Source organism: Puma concolor, chromosome A3 (genome assembly GCF_028749965.1).
Source record: "Puma concolor isolate L17-30 chromosome A3, mPumCon1.1.hap2, whole genome shotgun sequence".
NCBI classification, from domain to species: Eukaryota; Metazoa; Chordata; class Mammalia; order Carnivora; family Felidae; genus Puma; species Puma concolor.
In genome coordinates this window covers 126,883,590-126,902,354 of record NC_141669.1, presented here as the reverse complement: position 1 = coordinate 126,902,354, position 18,765 = coordinate 126,883,590, and the positions used below count along the sequence as shown (strand labels likewise).

Sequence of the window (18,765 nt, the reverse complement as noted above, 5' to 3'; positions counted from 1 at the left end):
GAGCGTGGGGAGGCGGGGGAATGGCTGCCCTGAGTGTCGCCCTTGGCCTTCGCTCCCCAAGTACATTTTATTACTTCACTCTGATTATATAGGTACGTTGCAGGACACTCAGGAAATGTAGGGGGAGAAAACTGAAATACGTTCAACCGCACTGGTAACATTAAACGCACTGTTGTTGATTATGTATAAACGCCCATGCTCGCGCTGAGAAATCGCGGCGTGTTTATACGCCGTGTGCATCCGCGAGGCTGACCTTGGCCGGCTCTCATCTCCCCTGTTTCTCCAGTTTCTTCCCACAGTGCGATGTGGTGAATTTTGGCTCCTGGTTCATTTTTGCCTTCCCTCTCATGCTGCTGTTCCTGCTGGCGGGCTGGCTGTGGATCTCCTTCCTGTATGGGGGAATGACCCTGAGGTACCCTCATGCCTACCGTGAGCTTTGAGCCTGACGGGGGTCCCCGCTTCCTTCTCGTCGGGTAGACAGCAGCCTTCTCGAGTCTAGTTTCCTCCGGTGTTAACGAAAGATCGTCACTAATCTCACGTCACCTTCTCCCAGGGTGACTGTCGCAGAGCCCTCACCTCCCGGGGATATGAGGATTATGGGTAGTGTGAGCTGCCTGCTAGGCCCAGGCCCTCAGTTAATGGCCCCCATCGTCGGCAATTTACGGTTGGCGTCCTCCTTTAAGTACTCCCATTTTATGGGGCCCTGGTGCAGGAGCTGATGTGGGGTGGCACAGGGCATTAACTAACATCGACTCATATAGTGCGAAAAAGAATCCCTTTGCCAACTCCCATAGAGGGAAGCAAGCGTCTCTTGGGTGATGAGGCCACCGTCCTACCTATCTAACATTTCCAAACCAGCTTTTTAAACAAAGAACGAGTGTCAGTTCCAGAGACGTAAGCCAGCAATGGTATCTGGCAGAATGTAATGATTGCCCTGCTTTCGTGTGTTTATTTTTATGATTACGTTTTTCTAACAAGTGATTCTTGTTTTCCATTGATGGGAGCGATATAAAATGTTGTGTTTACATACATAATTAAAGACTGCAATGATGAATCTATTTGGAGGAACGTATTAAGCAAATATGAGCCAAAGGCTCTGATCGTGGCGTTCCTTGACCCAGACGCCATCCGGAACTCCCCCCTAACAGAGACTCGGGCTTCAAAGCCTGCATTAGCCCGGGGAAGCAAGTCCTGACTTTGGACTCAGATGGACCAGAGTTCAAGTCACACTTCCATGTGACCTTGAGCAATTTTGTAAACCTCCCCGAGCTTTTCATTTCTTCACTTGTGGATTAAGGCTAAAAATTAGCTACAGCAAAAGTACAGGCTGGATGAGGGAGGGTGTGTAGACTGCCCAGGACTGAGCCTGAAATAGAGCCCTTTTTTCTGGTCGACTTGTTTTCATCTAACAGACATCTGCAGGACGCAGCCACAAGAGGCCATGATGGAGGAAATGCAGTGTTCAGTGACAGGTGTTTCTGGGTAACAGAGAAGTTTCAGGCCAATGACGTGGCAACATCTTCACTCGGCAAATATCTGCTGAGTACCCACCATGTGCCTGCTAGGGTTGTAGGTATTGAGTGTGGAGCAGCGGGCAGGGCAGAGACCATCCCTGCCCTTGGGGGGCTTGCACTCAATGTGGGGAAGACAGACAGGGAGCATCCAAAGGCAGCAGGAATGCCAGTCATAAGTGCCGTGAAGGAAAAGACAGTGACATATGAAGGTGCACCCTGGAGGGCTCTCACCTAACGGGGAGGTCAGGAGAGCCTTCTTGGGGAAGGGACTTTTTTTTTTAATGTCTATTTCTTTTTAAGAGAGAGAGAGCATGAGAGGGGGAGGGCAGAGAGAGAGAGAGAGAGAGAGAGACAGAGACAGAGACAGAATCCGAAGCAGGCTCCAGGCTCTGGGCAGTCAGCACAGAGCCCAATGCGGGGCTCAAACTGGTGAACCGCGAGATCATGACCTGAGCCGAAATTGGACGCTCAATGGACTGAGCCACCCAGGCGCCCCAAGAAAATTTTCATGTAGATGAATTTCTCAATCCTTCTCATGTGGCTCCTGAATTTTCAATTATGGTTAGAAAGATTTCCCCATTTAGGAGTTGTAAAAAAAACAAACAAACAAATAAACAAAAAACTCATGTTTTCATTTAGTTTTTGTTTTTTTTTTTTACACTGAACTCTTTGATCTGTTTGGGTTTATTCTTAGGGTGCAATGTGAGGTTTGGATCCAACTTCATTTTTGTTCCAGATGGCCGCCCAGGTGCCCAACGCTGTTCATTCATTGGCACACGAAAGTTTTTAAAATTTGATGAAGTCTGCTCTATCTGTCTTTGGTTGCTTGAGCTTTTGGTGTTATCTCTAAGAAATAGTTGAAGTTGAAATCGAAGGCCAGAAAAATTTCCCCCTGTGTTTTCTTCTAAGAATTGTATACCCCTAGCTTTTGTATTTAGGTCTGATCCCTTTTGAGTTATTTCTTTTTAATATGATATGAGATAGGGGTCCACATTTACTCTTTTTCCTGTGGCTATCCACTTGTCCTGGGATCATTTGTGAAAAGACTACTCTTTTGCCACTGAATGGTCATGGTACCCTTGCCAAAAGCCAGTTAAGCGTGGAAGTACGGGTTTATTTCCACACTTCCACTTCTATCCCATTGATCCGTATGTCCAGCACCACTGACTGAATAGTTCATCGTTTCTACACCAGTCTGAGAGACCAGCTTTGTCATAGACGCAAACCCCCAATCCATTTCTGGGCCTTCCTGTTTGTTCCATTGGTTTATTCGTGTGACTGTTTGACCCCCCTACAAAATCGGAAGCCTGGGAGTCCTCTGATCACATTCACTTTTTTAGAAGACCATCCAGGCTGTAGGTGGGAAGGACAGATTTTGGAAAGGCTTCCCCAGGGGCAGGAAGGCCACTCCCAGCGGCAGCCGGTGCTGTCTCCGGAACAGAGAGAACGAGGCTTGGCCGGGGCGTGGTGGGGTCGTTGACAAGTTAGTCGTACCTTTGCAGTGGCCGTTCCTAACCTCCCTGCTCTCTGTTCCAGGGGCTGGAGGAGGAAGAAGAAATCCGAGATCAAGACGGATGCAGAAGATAGAGCTCGAGCAGTGATTCGGGAAGAATTCCAGAACCTGGGGCCCATCAAGTGCGTGGTGTGGGGGTTCCTGGCCTGGGGAGAGAGCCCAGTGTAGACTTCACTTTCAGGAGAGTTACCTCCTGGCCTGACCACTGGATCCCTAGGGGCTGAGTCCCGGGAGGGAGGGAGGTCTCAGGACGATGGCCTGGGAGCCTAGAGGTGGACGGTAGGAGGGTGGTTTACACAGTCAGCCTCTTGCCCTGGTGCTGTGCAAACACTCTGAGGACCAGGAAGCCCCTCGGCGTGTAGTTGGGGTGGGGATCTGCTGCCCTGTCCTGGCTAAAGCACCCTTTCCCTTCCGGCACACGGGGTACCCCCTGCCTCGGGCAGCTGCCGGGACCTTTTTCAATGCATGTTTCCCATGTGGTGAAAACGCCTAGGAGTCAGGGGGCCTGCACCCAAGACTGGCTCTGCCGCCTACTTCCCGTGTAGCCTTGGGCAAGGCACTAACTCGCTCTGGGCCCTGCTCCCCAGTCTGTGAGATGAGCACCTTGGGTAGATGTTTGCTCGGACGTTGGGGGATTGCCTGTGTCTGCCCCTGTCCATGTCTGTCTGCCCCCTCTGTGCATATAGTTATCTAACTTCCTCTGCGTGTGTGACTGCTCCCGTCTCACCTACCTCTTGGCTGTTTCCTTCTTTTTGGTTTTTCTGCCTCTGCTTTGCTCTTTCTTTCTCTCTGTTGAGTCTCCGCCTCCCCCAAAACCTTGGGAAATTCCCAGAGGGAAAGATATAAATAGCTTGGGGGGACGTGGTGTTTGATGCTCAGGAAGGATCCTGGGGGAGTGTGGAAGCCCCTGGACGGGAATCCCTTACATCCCAGGATACCCTTCCCCTCACTCTGGGGAGTGAATTACCTCTTGCAGCTTCTTGGAGGCAGGGCCTGGGCCCATCACAGCCAGAGGGCATCTGCCCAAGGCCTTCCCAATGCTGTGGTCCGCCCAAAGCCCACCATCACCGTGGCGCCTGCCTGTCTGTGCCACAGGTTTGCCGAGCAGGCCGTGTTCACCCTCTTCTGCATGTTCGCCATCCTCCTCTTCTCCCGGGATCCGAAGTTCATCCCTGGCTGGGCCAGCTTCTTCACCCCTGGGTGAGACTCGGGGGACCCGGGGGTGGAGCCCAATAGGGAAGATTCTGGGATGGGCCAATGGGGGGGGGTGCGGGCGGTGGTTGGGTGTGTAACTTTTTCCCTTGTAACTATAAACAGCTCCGTCCTTTACCCTCAAAAAATTCAGGTTCAGATGATAAAATGTTTGGGGTTCTCACGTGTTAGGAGCTTTTGCCTTTGGAATCAGACAAAACTGGGCTCAAGCTTTGTAAGCTTGGCCACTCACAAATTGAGTACCCCTGAGATCATCATCCGCTCATGCATTCTACATCTTTAAATGGCTAAAAATCAAAAGATAAATATTTGTGACAAAGAAAATTACATGAAATTCAAAGCTCATTGTCTGCAAATAAAGTTTCATTGGGACACACAGCCACACCTATTCATTTATGGATGGTCCGCAGCTGCTTTCATGGTGGTTAGTTGGAGAAGAACATTCTGTAGGAGGCTGCAGGTGGCTTCTCAACGATTCTAGTTTGGACTTGGGTTAGGCTTGTCATGAAGGCGAATATGTCTTCCAGATACTGCAACAGGCATTTGGAACCGTAAGCCTAGAAGCTCGGAGGAGGTGTTGGCTTGCAGATATAAATCTGGGAGTCATCACAGAAATTTGGAATTTAAGTCCAATTAAGGAATTGATGGGGCCAGCTAGGGAAAGAGTAAAGGGAGAGTGCAGAAGATTCTGAGGACCCCCAACATTTAGGAGCTGGGTGGAGGAGAGAAAGGGGAGAAGCAGTCAGGGAGGTAAGGTGGAAAGCCTGGGGCAATGAACCAGCCAAGGCCAAGAGAGGAGAGCGTTTTAGTAAAGAGTGAGCGGGCGACCACGTCAGATTCTGGTACGTCAGAACACGAGTAGGTAGGAAATACGTCCTCTGGACTCGGTGAGAGCTCATGATTTCCATTAGCACCATCCAGTAGAAATAGAACGTGAGCCACGGATGTAATTTTCCAGTTTTAGTAGCCACGTTTAAAAAGTCAGAAGAAACAATGAAATCAATTCTAGTCATATCGCTCACTTAACGCACTATATCCTTTCAACACGCGATCTACATAAGAAATTATTGAGATCTTTTACTTTTTTTTGCACTAACTCCTCAAAGTCTGGTGTGTAGTTTAACTGCAGCCCATCTAAGTTTGCTCTTGCCAGATTTCAAGTGTCTACTAACTGCTGGCTACCATTTGGATAGAGCAGCTCTACTCACGTAACTCTTGGGGCCTCGGACTCCCCCCGCCCTGGTTAAATGGGTGATATAAAGTCCTCATCTCATGTGGGTTGTTACAAGGAAGAAACGATGTCACTTCATCGAGCCAAGAGGAGAGGCTCTTACTTCCACGGTCTTCTTTTCCCAGGATGTAGATGCTTTGTTCTTTTTCTCAGATGAAAGATGGGTGTTGTAAACAGGCCAACAAAGCAAAGAGAAAGAAAATCACCTAGAAACTCAGTCTCCAATTCTGACACACATCTTTCCTGACTGAAAAATGCCTGTCTGGGAACCGTTCTCCATCTCAATCCCATGGGTAGTTACAGGACTGTATACATTAGCCAAAACTCAAAAGTATATTACCCTTCAGATGGGCACGTTTGATTGCATGTTCATTATACTTCAGTAAAGCTAATTGCAGAGATATATGCAACCTAGCTAAAAAGAAACCTATCTAAACAGAAGATTTTTTAACAGAAATGTGAGTACAGGAGACATATAAGTTGTGATCTGCTTTTTTTCTTTTTTGTTTAATCGTAAAAGTTATGTATAATCGTAACAAATTCAAACAATGCTGAATTGAAGAACTAAAAGTTATTCTTCATTTAACCTCTGTAAATGAAGAGATTTTCACAATTAAAGCTTCGTGTCTGACGTATCTGATATACACACACCCTCGCCCATAATAGTAGGTACACACAGACATATACGTATGCATATTACAAAAAGTGGGAGAGTACAGTACTATAATCCTGGACAACTTGCTCTTTCTAACCTACTTCATTCTTTTTAAAAAAACTTTTTATGTTTATTCATTTTTGAGAGACAGAGCACAAGCAGGGGTGGAGCGGAGAGGGAGGGGGACACAGAATCTGAAGCGGGCTCCAGGCTCCGAGCTGTCAGCCCAGAGCCCGACGCGGGACTTGAACCCACCAACCGCGAGATCATGTCCTGAGCCGAAGTCGGCTGCTCAACCGACTGAGCCGCTCAGGCGCCCCTATTTTATAAGTTTTCAAAATGTTTATTATTTTTGAGAGACAGAGCATGAGCAGGAGAGGGGCAGAGAGAGAGGGAGACACAGAATCCGAAGCGGGCTCCAGGTTCTGAGCTGTCAGCACAGAGCCCGCCGCGGGGCTCAAACCCACAAACCATGAGATCATGACCTGAGTCGAAGTCGGACGCTCAACCGACTGAGCCACCCGGGGGGCCCCTACTCCATTCTTTTTAAATGCTCCATAGTAGTCTATAGAAGGAGAGCATCTTAATTTATTTAATCAATTCCTTTTGGATTGTGTCTAATATTGCAAATAAAAAGGTTTTATTTGCAAGATACCTTCGTTGTACTTCTATGTCAATGCTTAAAGATTGATATCATCTTATATCTTTTAAAAAAACAGATGCAGGGGCGCCTGGGCGGCTCAGTCGGTTGAGCGACCGACTTGGGCTCAGGTCATGATCTCGGGGTTCGTGGGTTCGAGCCCCACGTCGGGCTCTGTGCTGACGGCTCGGAGCCTGGAGCCCGCTTCCGATTCTGTGTCTCCCTCTCTCTCTGCCCCTCCCCTGCTCACGCTCTGTCTCTGTCTCAAGAATAAATAAACATTAAAAAAAAATTAAAAACAAACAGATGCAGGGCATTTCATTATAGATAAACTATTATATATACATTGTTGTACACAATTTAGTTACACGTGTCTGTACTAAAACTCTTCCCTTTTTTTTTTTTTACTCTTATCTATCATGAACATCCCTGTTCGTAGTCTGTGTACGAGAGTCAAGTTTCCCTGAGGGTAAATTCCTAGAAGTACAATGACTGGATCAAGGGGTATTTACATGTATTGAAACATGTTGCCAGCTGCCCTCCAGAAGGTTAAACCAATTTATTTATTTTATACCATCGGTATATGCTTTCCAACGTCTGCATTAGATACTATCCTCACCCTTTCAGGTTTGACCTGTTAGCAGATAAATGATACTCCAGCAGCATTTTGGTTGATATTTCTCTTAACGCAGCAATAATGGCCATCTTTTCCAGTTTCTTGGTCCCTTGAATACTCTCCTTTCCAAATGTGTGGACTGAAAGGGCTTTTGTTGACGTGTGGCTCTGTGCCTCATTGAGTTTGGAGCCAGACGCATCTGGGTTCAGTGCCCGTCTCCCGCATGGACCATGGCCTGGCCTCGAGCAAGCTGCTTCTGCTCTGTGAGCCTCAGGTGCCTCATCTGAGATAGAAACTGTGTGGCCCCGAGAGACTTCTGTGAGCCTGATGTCTCCACAAGAGGCGATGTGGATCCTTGAAAGGCGGTATTAGATTTCGAGGGGCTGTGAGGCTGCCCCCATCTGGTTTCTGCTGGCGCAACCGGGCCCCGTCTCCGTGCCGTGAGCTGCCCCTCCCAGGAGGAGCGCGAGCAGAAGCGGAAGAAATACCTGACAGAGTCTCAGAGAAGCCTTGGTTGTGTGATCCACGGGAATTCCGCAGATCCCGTATTCGGTGGCGCTCAGATCCTGCCCTCTGTGGTCAGGTCTCTCTTCCTGGGAGGGTCAACATTTGTTTGTCTCAGCAGCATCTAAGTACCCCGGGGGGCCGTGCATAGAAGGCTTGTGCATCACGGACAGTTGCATCCATGCTGAGTGCAGGCAGGACGCTGTCCAGTGGCCCGGAACAAGGCCCCCCTCGCAGAGAGCTCCTAACTCCCTCCCGCAAATCCTCATTTGCAAATCTGCCAAACTTTTTGGCCTGCTGCGATGCCCCCGGGGTCACACGCTTTGGGGCCTTGTCATTGTAGGTTTCTTTCCGATGCTGTCACTGGAGTGGCCATTGTCACCGTCTTGTTCTTCTTCCCGTCCCAAAGGCCCTCTCTCAAGTGGTGGTTTGACTTTAAAGGTAAGGGGTCAGGGCTGGGGTCTCAGTGGGCTCAGTGACAACTGTGGCCTGAAGCATGGTCATCAGTGGCCCGGAGGCAGGGCCCGTGCCTGGGACCCGAGCCCCATGGCACTAACCTGCTTCTTCCCTTCTCTCTGTCTGAGCCATTACCTTGTCTGGGGCACTTCGGGCCGCCACAGGTGACAGGCGGGGACAAGAGTCAGCAAGGAGAGCCGGCCCGATCCAGCTGGCCGGCTGCTTTGTACGGCCCACGAGCTAAGAATAGCTTTGACATTCTTTTAATGGTTGAAAACAATCCAAAGAAAAATATTTCATGACACAGGAACATTACACGAAATTCAAATTTCAGTGTCCATAAATAAAGTTTATTTCTTCGATAAGAAATTTGTGGACATTTATTCTCCTTAGAATCATATATAGAATAGCCTTGATATTGCCTCTTGGCTCACAAAACCCGCCATATTCACTTTCTGACCCTTTTGTAGAAAAACTGTGCCGCCCGTGGGCCCGAGGCCGGAGCTGTGACTCAGTTGCCCAAGGGGCTGGACGTGAGGCTCTCAGGCCAGGTTTCGATGGCTAGGAAGTGGTAGAGACAGACACACTTCTGCCTAACGGCATTCCGGGTTACGTTAAAAGGATGCCGAGTCCCCCAGACTGGCCTTCAGGTGGCCGGTCTGTGACCCCGCTGGGATGGTTCCCAGCAGGTTAGCCCCTGTGACAGAGGGATGGGGCCAGTGGGATGAGCTCGGCACCAGGAGTCGGGAAATAGGTCGTCATCTGTTTTATTTTATTTTTTTAATTTTTTTTTTCAACGTTTATTTATTTTTGGGACAGAGAGACACAGAGCATGAACGGGGGAGGGGCAGAGAGAGAGGGAGACACAGAATCGGAAACAGGCTCCAGGCTCTGAGCCATCAGCCCAGAGCCCGACGCGGGGCTCGAACTCACGGACCGCGAGATCGTGACCTGGCTGAAGTCGGACGCTTACCCGACTGCGCCACCCAGGCGCCCCTATTTTTTTAATTTTTAATGTTTATTTATTTTTGACAGAGAGAGAGACAGAGAGAGAGAGAGAGAGACAAAGTGCAAGCAGGGGAGGGGCAGAGAGAGAGGGAGACAGAATCCGAAGCAGGCTCCAGGCTCCGAGCTGTCAGCACAGAGCCCAACGCGGGGCTTGAACCCACGAGCTGTCAGATCATGACCTGAGCTGAAGCCGGACATTTAACCGACTGAGCCACCCAGGCGCCCCGTAATCTGTTTTCTGTCGTTGAGACAAAAACTAGAGTAATAGGTGGGTTAAACTCCAGTTTCAGGGGAGGGGGTCTGAGTGCGGGGCATAAGGTAAGGATCAGTAGGGAGCCGATTTCACAGGGCCCTAGAAGCAGCTATAGCAACAGAACAAACACTGGGTCCAAGGACCCCCGGGCAGGGGGCTTTCAGACCCTGCAAACGGGCAGGATTCGTCTCTGCTCTCCGTCTTGCTTCCGACCGGCTTTCCCCATCATCCACACTGGGTACCATGTGCTGACCTCTCCATATTTCTCCAGCTTCTAAGTTTTGACCTCCTTATAGCCTCTGCTTCTTTACGGTTCCTGCTTTTTGTCTTCTGTAACTTCGGTTCCCCTACGGTGTCTTCTCTCTTGTAGTGCCCGCCTTCGCCGGACATCCACAACCGCAGCTTCCTGCCTCCTCCCTCCCGGCCCGCTCACGTCCCCTCTGCTTGCGGCCTGTAGCTATCACCGTAGCACCCCCTGTCTGTCTGCTTGCTGTGGACCTCCGAGAGTGAGACTCTGCCTGGTGTGGCTCGTTCTTACGCAGGCAGCTCTCCCGCGGGGCCGCTCCTAGCCTCCTGGATAGCTGGCCTGTGGACCGGTTACCCTTGATCAGGTCCCATCCATGCCTCTGTCACCTGTGGGGGGTGGGGGGAGGCTGAAAAAGGCCAGGCTTCCTGTCAGCCGGGGCTGTCGGGAGGGCACTGTGACATAGATGTCTGGTATCCCAGCTCTGCTGCTGATGTGCTGGGTGACCCTGAGTAAGTTCCTAGGATGTCTGGGCCTTCTTTTGCTTTCTTTTTTTTTAAATTTTTAAAAAATGTTCATGTATTTTTGAGAGAGAGAGAGAGAGAGAGCAAGTGGGGGAAGGGCAGAGAGAGAGGGAGACACAGGATCCGAAGCAGGCTCCAGGCTCTGAGCTGACAACACAGAGCCCAACGCGGGGCTCAAACTCACAAGCTATGAGATCATGACCTGAGCCATAGTTGGACGCCTAACCGACGGAGCCCCCCAGGCACCCCTGGGCCTTCCTTTTCCACTTAGAGAACGAACAAGTCCCTTAGGCACTTTTCACCTCTGCCTTTAGTAGTTTTCTGGAACAGGGGTTGCAAACCAAATGCCCACAGGGAGGGAGGTAACAGTTTTGGATGCAGCAGGCGGGGGGGGGGGGGGGGGGGGGGGGGGGGGGGGGGGGGGGGGAGGGGCCAGGAAAATTGGTTCCGTGAAACCGGGCCCTCCCTGTCCAGCTTTCCTTTTGCATTTTTGAAACAGAGACCAATGTCTATATCGTGAGGAAGACGGCAGCTGAGGATGATCTTGAGTGGCGAGATCCTTCACATCAGGGCACTGTGGGGTCTGTGGAAATCTGGCAAGCCAGTACCCTTGAAATAAAGGGGCGCTGTGACTCAGTTTCCACCGAGTGTCACCACACAGGAAAGCTGAACTGGTTTCGCCACATTTGCTGACTTTTCAAGGGAAGCACAAAACTTTATGCAATCGCCCTGATTTTAAGCGTCAGCAACTGATTTCAGTGGAAAACCACAGCGTGGACCCACAACAGTAGCGTTAAAACGCGTCTGCGAGTTGGGTCTGGTCCACAGGGGCACAGCATGCCCCCTCTGTGGAGGGTTCTTTGGGCTGGAGTGTCTGGGGCTGCCTGGTGGGTGGGGAGAGGGGACTCCATGAGCTCTCCTGTCCTTGGACTACCGGTGGGCCCCGGCGAAGACTTGGCTGAAATGGTACATTCCAGCACTTAGGACTTACACGGAGCCCGACAGAGTGGCCAGTTTCCATGGAGAGCAAGTGACTTGATCAAGGTCACATGGCTAGCGACACAGAAACAGGAGGTGGAACCCAGGCACCCAGGCCAACCTAGATTTTCTGATTATGCCTGCTGTCTTCCATTCTTCCCGGGCTCGGAGTTGCCCTTGTATTTCTGTCCCTTTATGGTCACTTGACAAGTACAGATGCAGTGCCTGCTATGTGCTGGGTGCTGTGCTTGCGGATGACAATGAGGACGATGGCAATGGGGACTTCCATTTCCTCTCTGTCCACCAAGCTCTTCTTCCAGATATCGCGTGACTCACTGCCATCACTCTACTCAGACTCTGTCCAAATGTCACCTCCCCAGAGAAGTCTTCCCTGACTACACTGTCTAGAAGAACATCCCTCCCCCTTGTCACTCTTCACCCCTTTACCCTACTCTCTTGCCTTCATAACACATTACATTTCCTGACATTGTGAATTTATTGGTTTCTCACCCGCCTCCCTTCCTGGAATGTAAGTTCTCCAAGGGGGGGGGGGGATTTTTTTTTTTCTTTTTTCTGTTTTGGCCACTTCTGAATCCCCAGTGTCTAGAAGAGTGCTTGACACCCGATGGGTCCTCAATTTATACGTGTTAAATGAATAACCAAGGACTTGTTCTGGACCACACCCGGAGCCGAACCCTTTGCACACGTGGACCCATTTCCTCTCCCCAGTGGGTCTCTGAAGTGACGTCACTAGCTCAAATCGCACAGCCGAACAGCCCAACGGACGGCAGAGCTAGGATTCAAATCTAGTTCAGATTCAGGGCCTGCTCCAGATAGCTCGCAGGCTAACACGGGGCGGGGAGTGTGAGATTCACACAGTTAGAGGCTCTGTGCTTTTAAGAAACAGCAACAGGGCGTGATTGGATGGGAAACTAAGGAAGCCGATCATGGCGATCATGGCGAAGGTTGAGTGCAGCAGGTGGCCTCTTTAGCACTTACCATGTAACTCATTGAATCTGCATGATGTTAAACCCTCCGTCAGGGCCTTTGCTTTTTCAGACCTTGCCTGCCTCTTTAATGAAATTATACTTTATCGCCTGAAGGCAGAGGACTGAGCCACCCAAGATCTCTGGCTTTCGCTTCCGGTAATCACAGTGTACAATTTGGAAAAAGCTGAAAAGGAGGAACAAAATGTCGACGGCTGGGTGACCCAGGAATTGTCCTGGGAAGTCGGGAACGGCCGTGCATGGGCCGGACCTGACCTCCTGCCTCCCTGGTGGCCGCCTGCAGGGACAGTTTCATTTCCAGAGTGTTCACTCTGCACCAGGCATCGGGCTAAGCCAGGCACCTAACATCAGCTGACGAGCATTTTGGAGTGCACGCAGTGACACGGGGATTTGGCCGTGAACCAACCAGGACCCTCTCTGTCCACCAGCGGCTCTGCCATTAACCTCGTCAGTGTCCACGAGGGCCCCCAAGGGACTCTCTCTGTGCCACGTGTCAGCTGAGGAAACTGGGGCTCAGACAGGCGAGGTCACGTTCAAGGGCGTGTGGTGAGCCAACGTTGGAGCGTCTGTCTCCAGGCCTGTGCTCCCAGCACAGGGGTGGCAAACCTCAGCCCACGGGCCAAATGCACCCCTGCCCTTTCTAAGTAGAAATTCCTGGGGACACCACAGTGCCTAGTCTGCGTCTGTGCATTTGCTACAGTAGTGGCCTGTTTGCAACAGAAGCTTGCAAACCTGAAGCAGCCGCTCCCCAACCCTTATAAAAGTTTGCCGATCCCCCCCGTTCTAACCAGTGCACGCAGACACTGCCGCTTTTGTAGAAAGAAAAATCATCCCATAACTCCACGGACCGAGGATACCCTTAGTTTCTCTCTTCCCGTTTCTTCCTTCCACTTTTTTCTCGCCCGCACCCATTCAGTTACAAAAAAGAGCCTTTTCTCTTGTAAATGAGGATGAAAGCACCACTTCTCCAGAAGGGGTTTGGGGAAATTGAAAGGATGTCCTGCATGTACGTGGGGTGCCCGGTTCCAGGAGGTTCTCACGCCGTGGGAGCCATGACAATGATTTTCCTTCTGAATAGAGCAGATGCCCCTCATAATGCTCGGGGGGGGGGGGGTGTTTTTTCCCTAAAGCTCCAAAATCAGATGCTGGAGCCAGACTGTGGCTCCCTGGGGACCCCCCAGCGGTGCCCCCACAAAGATGGGGCCGCAGGGGGTAGTGACCCTTCTTCACCCTGAGTGTCCTCTCTCCACCCAGCTTCTAACGCGGAGACAGAGCCCTTGCTGACGTGGAAGAAGGTCCAGGACACGGTGCCCTGGAACATCATCCTTCTCCTGGGAGGGGGCTTCGCCATGGCCAAAGGCTGCGAGGTAAGAGCGGCAGGCGGGCTGCGGGCCTGGGGAGGTGGGCGCAGGTCGTAGCCCCAGCTGCAGGCTCCGACTCAGAGCACCCGGGGTTGCGCGGGCGCTGCGGCCACCGGATCCCTCGTTTACCAGACGGGGACAACCAGGGGCTCCTACCTCACGGCGCCGCACTCAGGGCTGGGAGCTGTGCAGGAAAAGAGGGATAAGGTCTGATCCGGATTCTCAAGGAGCTCACGATGAGCACACTGCTACTCGCGACTACGGCTACTACCCAGACTCGAGGGGTTCTGCGAGCAGAGGAATAACATCGTCTTGGGCTCGCCCTGGGCCAGGCCCTTCTCCACGTGCTTTACACACCCGAACGCATCTAAACGTCCCAACAAGCCTCTGAGGTCGATGCCCCTATTATCCCCGTTCGATAGATTCAGACACCGAGGCACAGAGAAGGAAAGTAACTTGCCTAAGGTCACACAGCGATGCGCTCAGGATTAGAATCCGGGTCGTTTGGTGCCACAGCCTACGCTCTTAACCACCGTGGTAGAAATGTCAGATATCATTACTATTAATTAGGGTTATTACGAATGTTGTTCTGGAGGGCTCTGGGAGCCGGGGCTGCAGTGGGGTGAGTGGAGCATAGAATTTCAGGAAGGGCCGCCTCAGTGTTGTCTCATCAAACGCTCACGCTGACCCTAGGGGGTGGGTAACATGTGTATTCCCATTTTACAGGTAGGGAAACTGAGGCACGGAAAAATTAAGCAGCTTTCTTAAGGTCATACAGTTGCATTCGGCTCAAGAGCGAGGGTTCCAACTCCAGGCAGGCTGCTTTCAGAGTCCCGCCTCCTCATGGCTCGTTTTGAAGAACTTCCCAAGAACAGGTTCTGCCTGAAGCGCTTTGCAAATAATGGACTCCTCTAACCTTCATCAACACCCCTGAAGTAGATGGATTGCTTGTCCCCATTTCAAAGATGAGGGAACCGAGGTAACTGGAGGCTAAGTAGCTTGCCTATGTTCATACACCCAGGAGATTGTTGGAGCCGGGATTTGAACCCCCAGGTCATGATCCTGGAACCCACCCCTGCGTCTCTCCTTGTCCGCCGAGGCATTTAAACCCACAACCAATTAAGGGTTAATCTGAAATTCAGATGAAGGAAACCTGAAATTGCCTCTCGGATTGCTTTCTTTCTTTAAAAAGTTCTTTTTAATGTTTTTATTTTTGAGACAGAGAGAGAGCATGAGCAGGGGAGGGGCAGAGAGAGGGGGAGACACAGAATCCGAAGCAGGCTCCAGGCTCTGAGCTGTCCGCCCAGAGCCCGACGCAGGGCTCGAACCCACGGAGTGTGAGATCATGACCAACCGACTGAGCCACCCAGGCGCCCCTTGTTTTCTCTCTTTCACTCCATTTTAATTTTCAGTTGCAAACAGTGATACATAGGAGACATCCGTAAGGTATGTGCTAGTAAGAAGCCTCCGCGTGAGAATGCAACTGTCTGGATCCCAATCCCGTCTCTCCCACTCTGCGCTGCGGTGCTTTGGGCAAGTTGCTAAACCTCTCTGGGCGCCGGTTTTCTCATCTTTGAATTGGATGGAAGTTCTTCCTCTTCGGGGTTGTAGGACGTGACCCAGAGCAGACGTGTGCGAGAACTCCCCGTGCGTTCTCTCGGAATCCTCATTCCGTGGCTATTGTGGGCGGGGCTCCCAAGGAGCAGACTCTGGAATGGACATGCGTGAACAGGGGCATCAGCTTGGGCCCTTGAGGCGCCCCCCCTCTGTGGAAGGGGGAGGAAGGAAGCAGGAGAGGGCGGGGGGGGGGCGGTGCCCCACGACACCCCCACCAACCCCACAGGGAGCACAGAGCTGAGCTGGCCCTTCAGAGATGCCCCGATTGGTCTGAGGCTGTCCCGCCAGATCCCGGCATCCCTCCATCAGTCTGCGCCGGTGAGCAGCCCCAGGAGTGACTGTGACCTTGGGCAAGACAACTCCCAGGCCTGAGACAGTGCTGGGGCCCCCGGGGCCTCTGGAGTCCGGAGTGCTAATCTGTCACCCACAAGGGTTTCACCGAAGGTCAGCTGAGTGGCCGGCTCAGGTTCTCCTTTTTATGACACGTAGATTTATTTTACTCATTTTTTCCCAACACATAACACACACGAATACAATAGTATAGACTTCAAAAGGAGCAAATGGATGGTTCAGCAAAAGTACTGTCTCCATTTCAGGAATCCTGAGGACCAGAGAGGTTAACTGATCGATCCTAGGTAACACAGCTTGTAGGTAGCATAGCATAGCTGGGATTTGAAATCCTGTCTGTCTTGACTTTTCTCACCACTGCCTCCTCCTGGGGATGTATCAGGGAAGGCTTCCCGGAGGAAGTGGCCTGTTATCCGGGTCCCAAAGAGGCCATGCAGTGCAATGGGAAAAGGCCGGGGCTGTCGAACCAGACTGCCTGGGGCGGAGTGGGGGGGGGGGGGGCGGTTTGCAGGTCTTGTACCTCAGCTGCGCGTTTCAGTTTCCTCATCTGTAAAATGGGAATAATAATGGCGCCGTGCCACAGACTTGTGACAGTTATTGGATGAGTCGATGCCCGTGGAGACCTCAGAACGTGGCCGACGCAGTTGGTTATGATGACCGAATGTGGGAGAAAAGGGGGAAATGGCGTGGAGGTTCTTGCCTGAGCAACTCGGTGGACATGGTGCCATGTGTCGAGAGGACGTGAACCCTGTCTGACCCTGAGGCAGGGGGCAGAGGAGACGGTCCTCTACCCCAGAGGCTCCTCTGAGCTTGGGATGTGGTGGGAAAAGCCCCGCTCTCGGTGGGGGCTGGGCCGCGGGGCCACTGGCCATCTGGGAGGTCAGTCTGGCTCCTGGCCCGGCCCTGGGCGGTCGCCGGGGTTTCTGTTCAACAAGGCCTTTGTGTGGCAGCTGCCCGCTTCCCCCAACCCCGGCTGGTACCATCCCCTGCCCAGGCCCGCGCGGCCTGCCCCAGGCGGGACCAGAGCGCTCATGGCACATCCTGCTTCTCGGCCCCTGCCCTGTACCCTCGCCAGGCCACAGCCAGGCCTCCTGGGGCTTACAGGTCCTCGGACGGGGTCCAGGGTGAGCCCGGGTGTGTGGACCCCCAAGTACTGGTTCAGAAGGGCTGGAAGCAGATCCCGGTGCTCGCTTTGAGCTTGAGCAACTCACTTAAACCTGCTCAGTGTCCTCACTACGCTTCTCTCCCGCTGTAAAAACTGCCCATTACTCCCGATATATTCAGACTCTAGTCTGAGGGCTTCCTGGGCCTACACACAAGGCCCAGCATGGCCTGGCCCCTGCCTACCTCCCTGTCGTCGGCTCCTGCCTCTGTCCCCTGATTGGCTCCCCTCCAGTCCCACTGGCCCCTCGATGCTCCTCAGCTACCCTAGACTCATTTGCACCCCTGGACCTTTGCATCTGCTTTCTTTCTGCCTAATGCTCTTCGCTGAGATCTCTGAGTCCTGGCCCTTCAGGTCATTTCCAAGGTCACCAACTCAGAGGCCCTCCCTGGCACCATCTCTAAAGTAGCCTCGCCTATAATCCCTCTCCCTGTTACCACCCCACTTATTTCCTTCCTTATTCCCTTCCCCCAAATTGCCCTGTTCATTTCCCGGTGGGTGTCTCCCTTACTAGAACGTAAGCGCCATGAGGGCAGGGATCATATAGGTCTCATTCACTACTGTTCCAGCATCCAGAAGAGTCCTGGTACATAACACGCGCAATAAATATTTGTTGGACATGACCCGTAAAATGGGCTGTTTTTAGCACTGCCGATATGATGTATGGAAAGTGCACAGGGCTGATACATACCGGGTGCTAAAACCAGGGCCACCTTCAGCCTTCGTCCTTGAATTGTGAGTACAGTTTTACCGTCTCGTGAATTGAAAATTGGTCTTCCTCTGGCACCTTTAAGCGTATCTCATTTAATCTCCATCCGAATAAACTTATCTACAAATACATTGAGGTTATAGGAGCTTGAGAGTAAGTCAGAGTGGAGCAAACCCTGCAGGCAAGCAGAAATGTGTTTATGCTCCCTATCCCTCATTTTCTGCTGGAGAGTCACCTCGATGATGATGGTCATGGTGATGATGATAATGATGATGGACGACTGGCATTATCATGTCATTGGAGAGGTGGCCTGGTGAAGAAAGTGCTAGAGTCCCAGCTCAGAATTCCAACCCTAGGGCAAATTACCTCACTTATTCAGGCAAGTTACCACCTCTGTGTGCCTCAGTTTCTTCAGTCATAAGATGGAGATAATTATACCACTTACCTCATGGAGCTGTTACGGGGATTAAATGAGCTAATATTAGCCCAGTCTTTGGACGAGTGCCTCGCACAGAGTGAACTCTATATTACGTGCGTGTTGAATTAAAGAAATAGTAATGAATCCTATCCAGGGCTGGGGCGCCTGGGTGGCGCAGTCGGTTAAGCGTCCGACTTCAGCCAGGTCACGATCTCGCGGTCCGGGAGTTCGAGCCCCGCGTCAGGCTCTGGGCTGATGGCTCAGAGCCTGGAGCCTGTTTCCGATTCTGTGTCTCCCTCTCTCTCTGCCCCTCCCCCGTTCATGCTCTGTCTCTCTCTGTCCCAAAAATAAATAAACATTGAAAAAAAAAAAAAGAAATAGTAATGAATCTTATCCAGGGCTTACTATGTAGAGGAACCGTGTTTTGCGCGTCTTTGTCTGACCCTTACCGCCAACTCCTTGAAGAAAGCGAGGGACAGAGATGTTCATCGATCTGCCCAACATCGTACAGCTTGTAAGCAGCACAGTGGTCTGAATGTTCACACGTGTGCAGGAAGCCTTCTCTTTTTCCTTTCCCTGAATCAAATTCACTGGTTCTCTTTCCCTAGGAATTATTATACAGAGTTGTATTCAAACCGCTGAGCCTGGTGTGTTTTCTGAGGCTCTTAAAGATGGTCAAGCCTCTCCCTTCCCATCCTGCAACATGGCCTCAGGCACCTCTTGACATCTTTGGGGGGCCATAAGGAACACAGTTTGACAACCACCGCACTGGGCAATTTCTGAGTGTTTTACTTG

At 51.6% G+C, this 18,765-nt stretch overlaps 1 protein-coding gene across 1 annotated transcript in view; it reads left to right on the top strand.

The window, feature by feature from the left end:
• The window catches only part of SLC13A3 (solute carrier family 13 member 3), a 75,493-nt gene that overhangs the window by 47,623 nt on the left and 9,105 nt on the right, over nucleotides 1-18,765 (top strand). Inside the window, exons 6-10 of the mRNA XM_086702377.1 lie at nucleotides 287-412; nucleotides 3,051-3,149; nucleotides 4,123-4,227; nucleotides 8,229-8,326; nucleotides 13,610-13,722. Coding sequence (XP_086558503.1) covers nucleotides 287-412; nucleotides 3,051-3,149; nucleotides 4,123-4,227; nucleotides 8,229-8,326; nucleotides 13,610-13,722 — 541 coding nt within the window. The remainder of the gene's footprint in view (nucleotides 1-286; nucleotides 413-3,050; nucleotides 3,150-4,122; nucleotides 4,228-8,228; nucleotides 8,327-13,609; nucleotides 13,723-18,765) is intronic.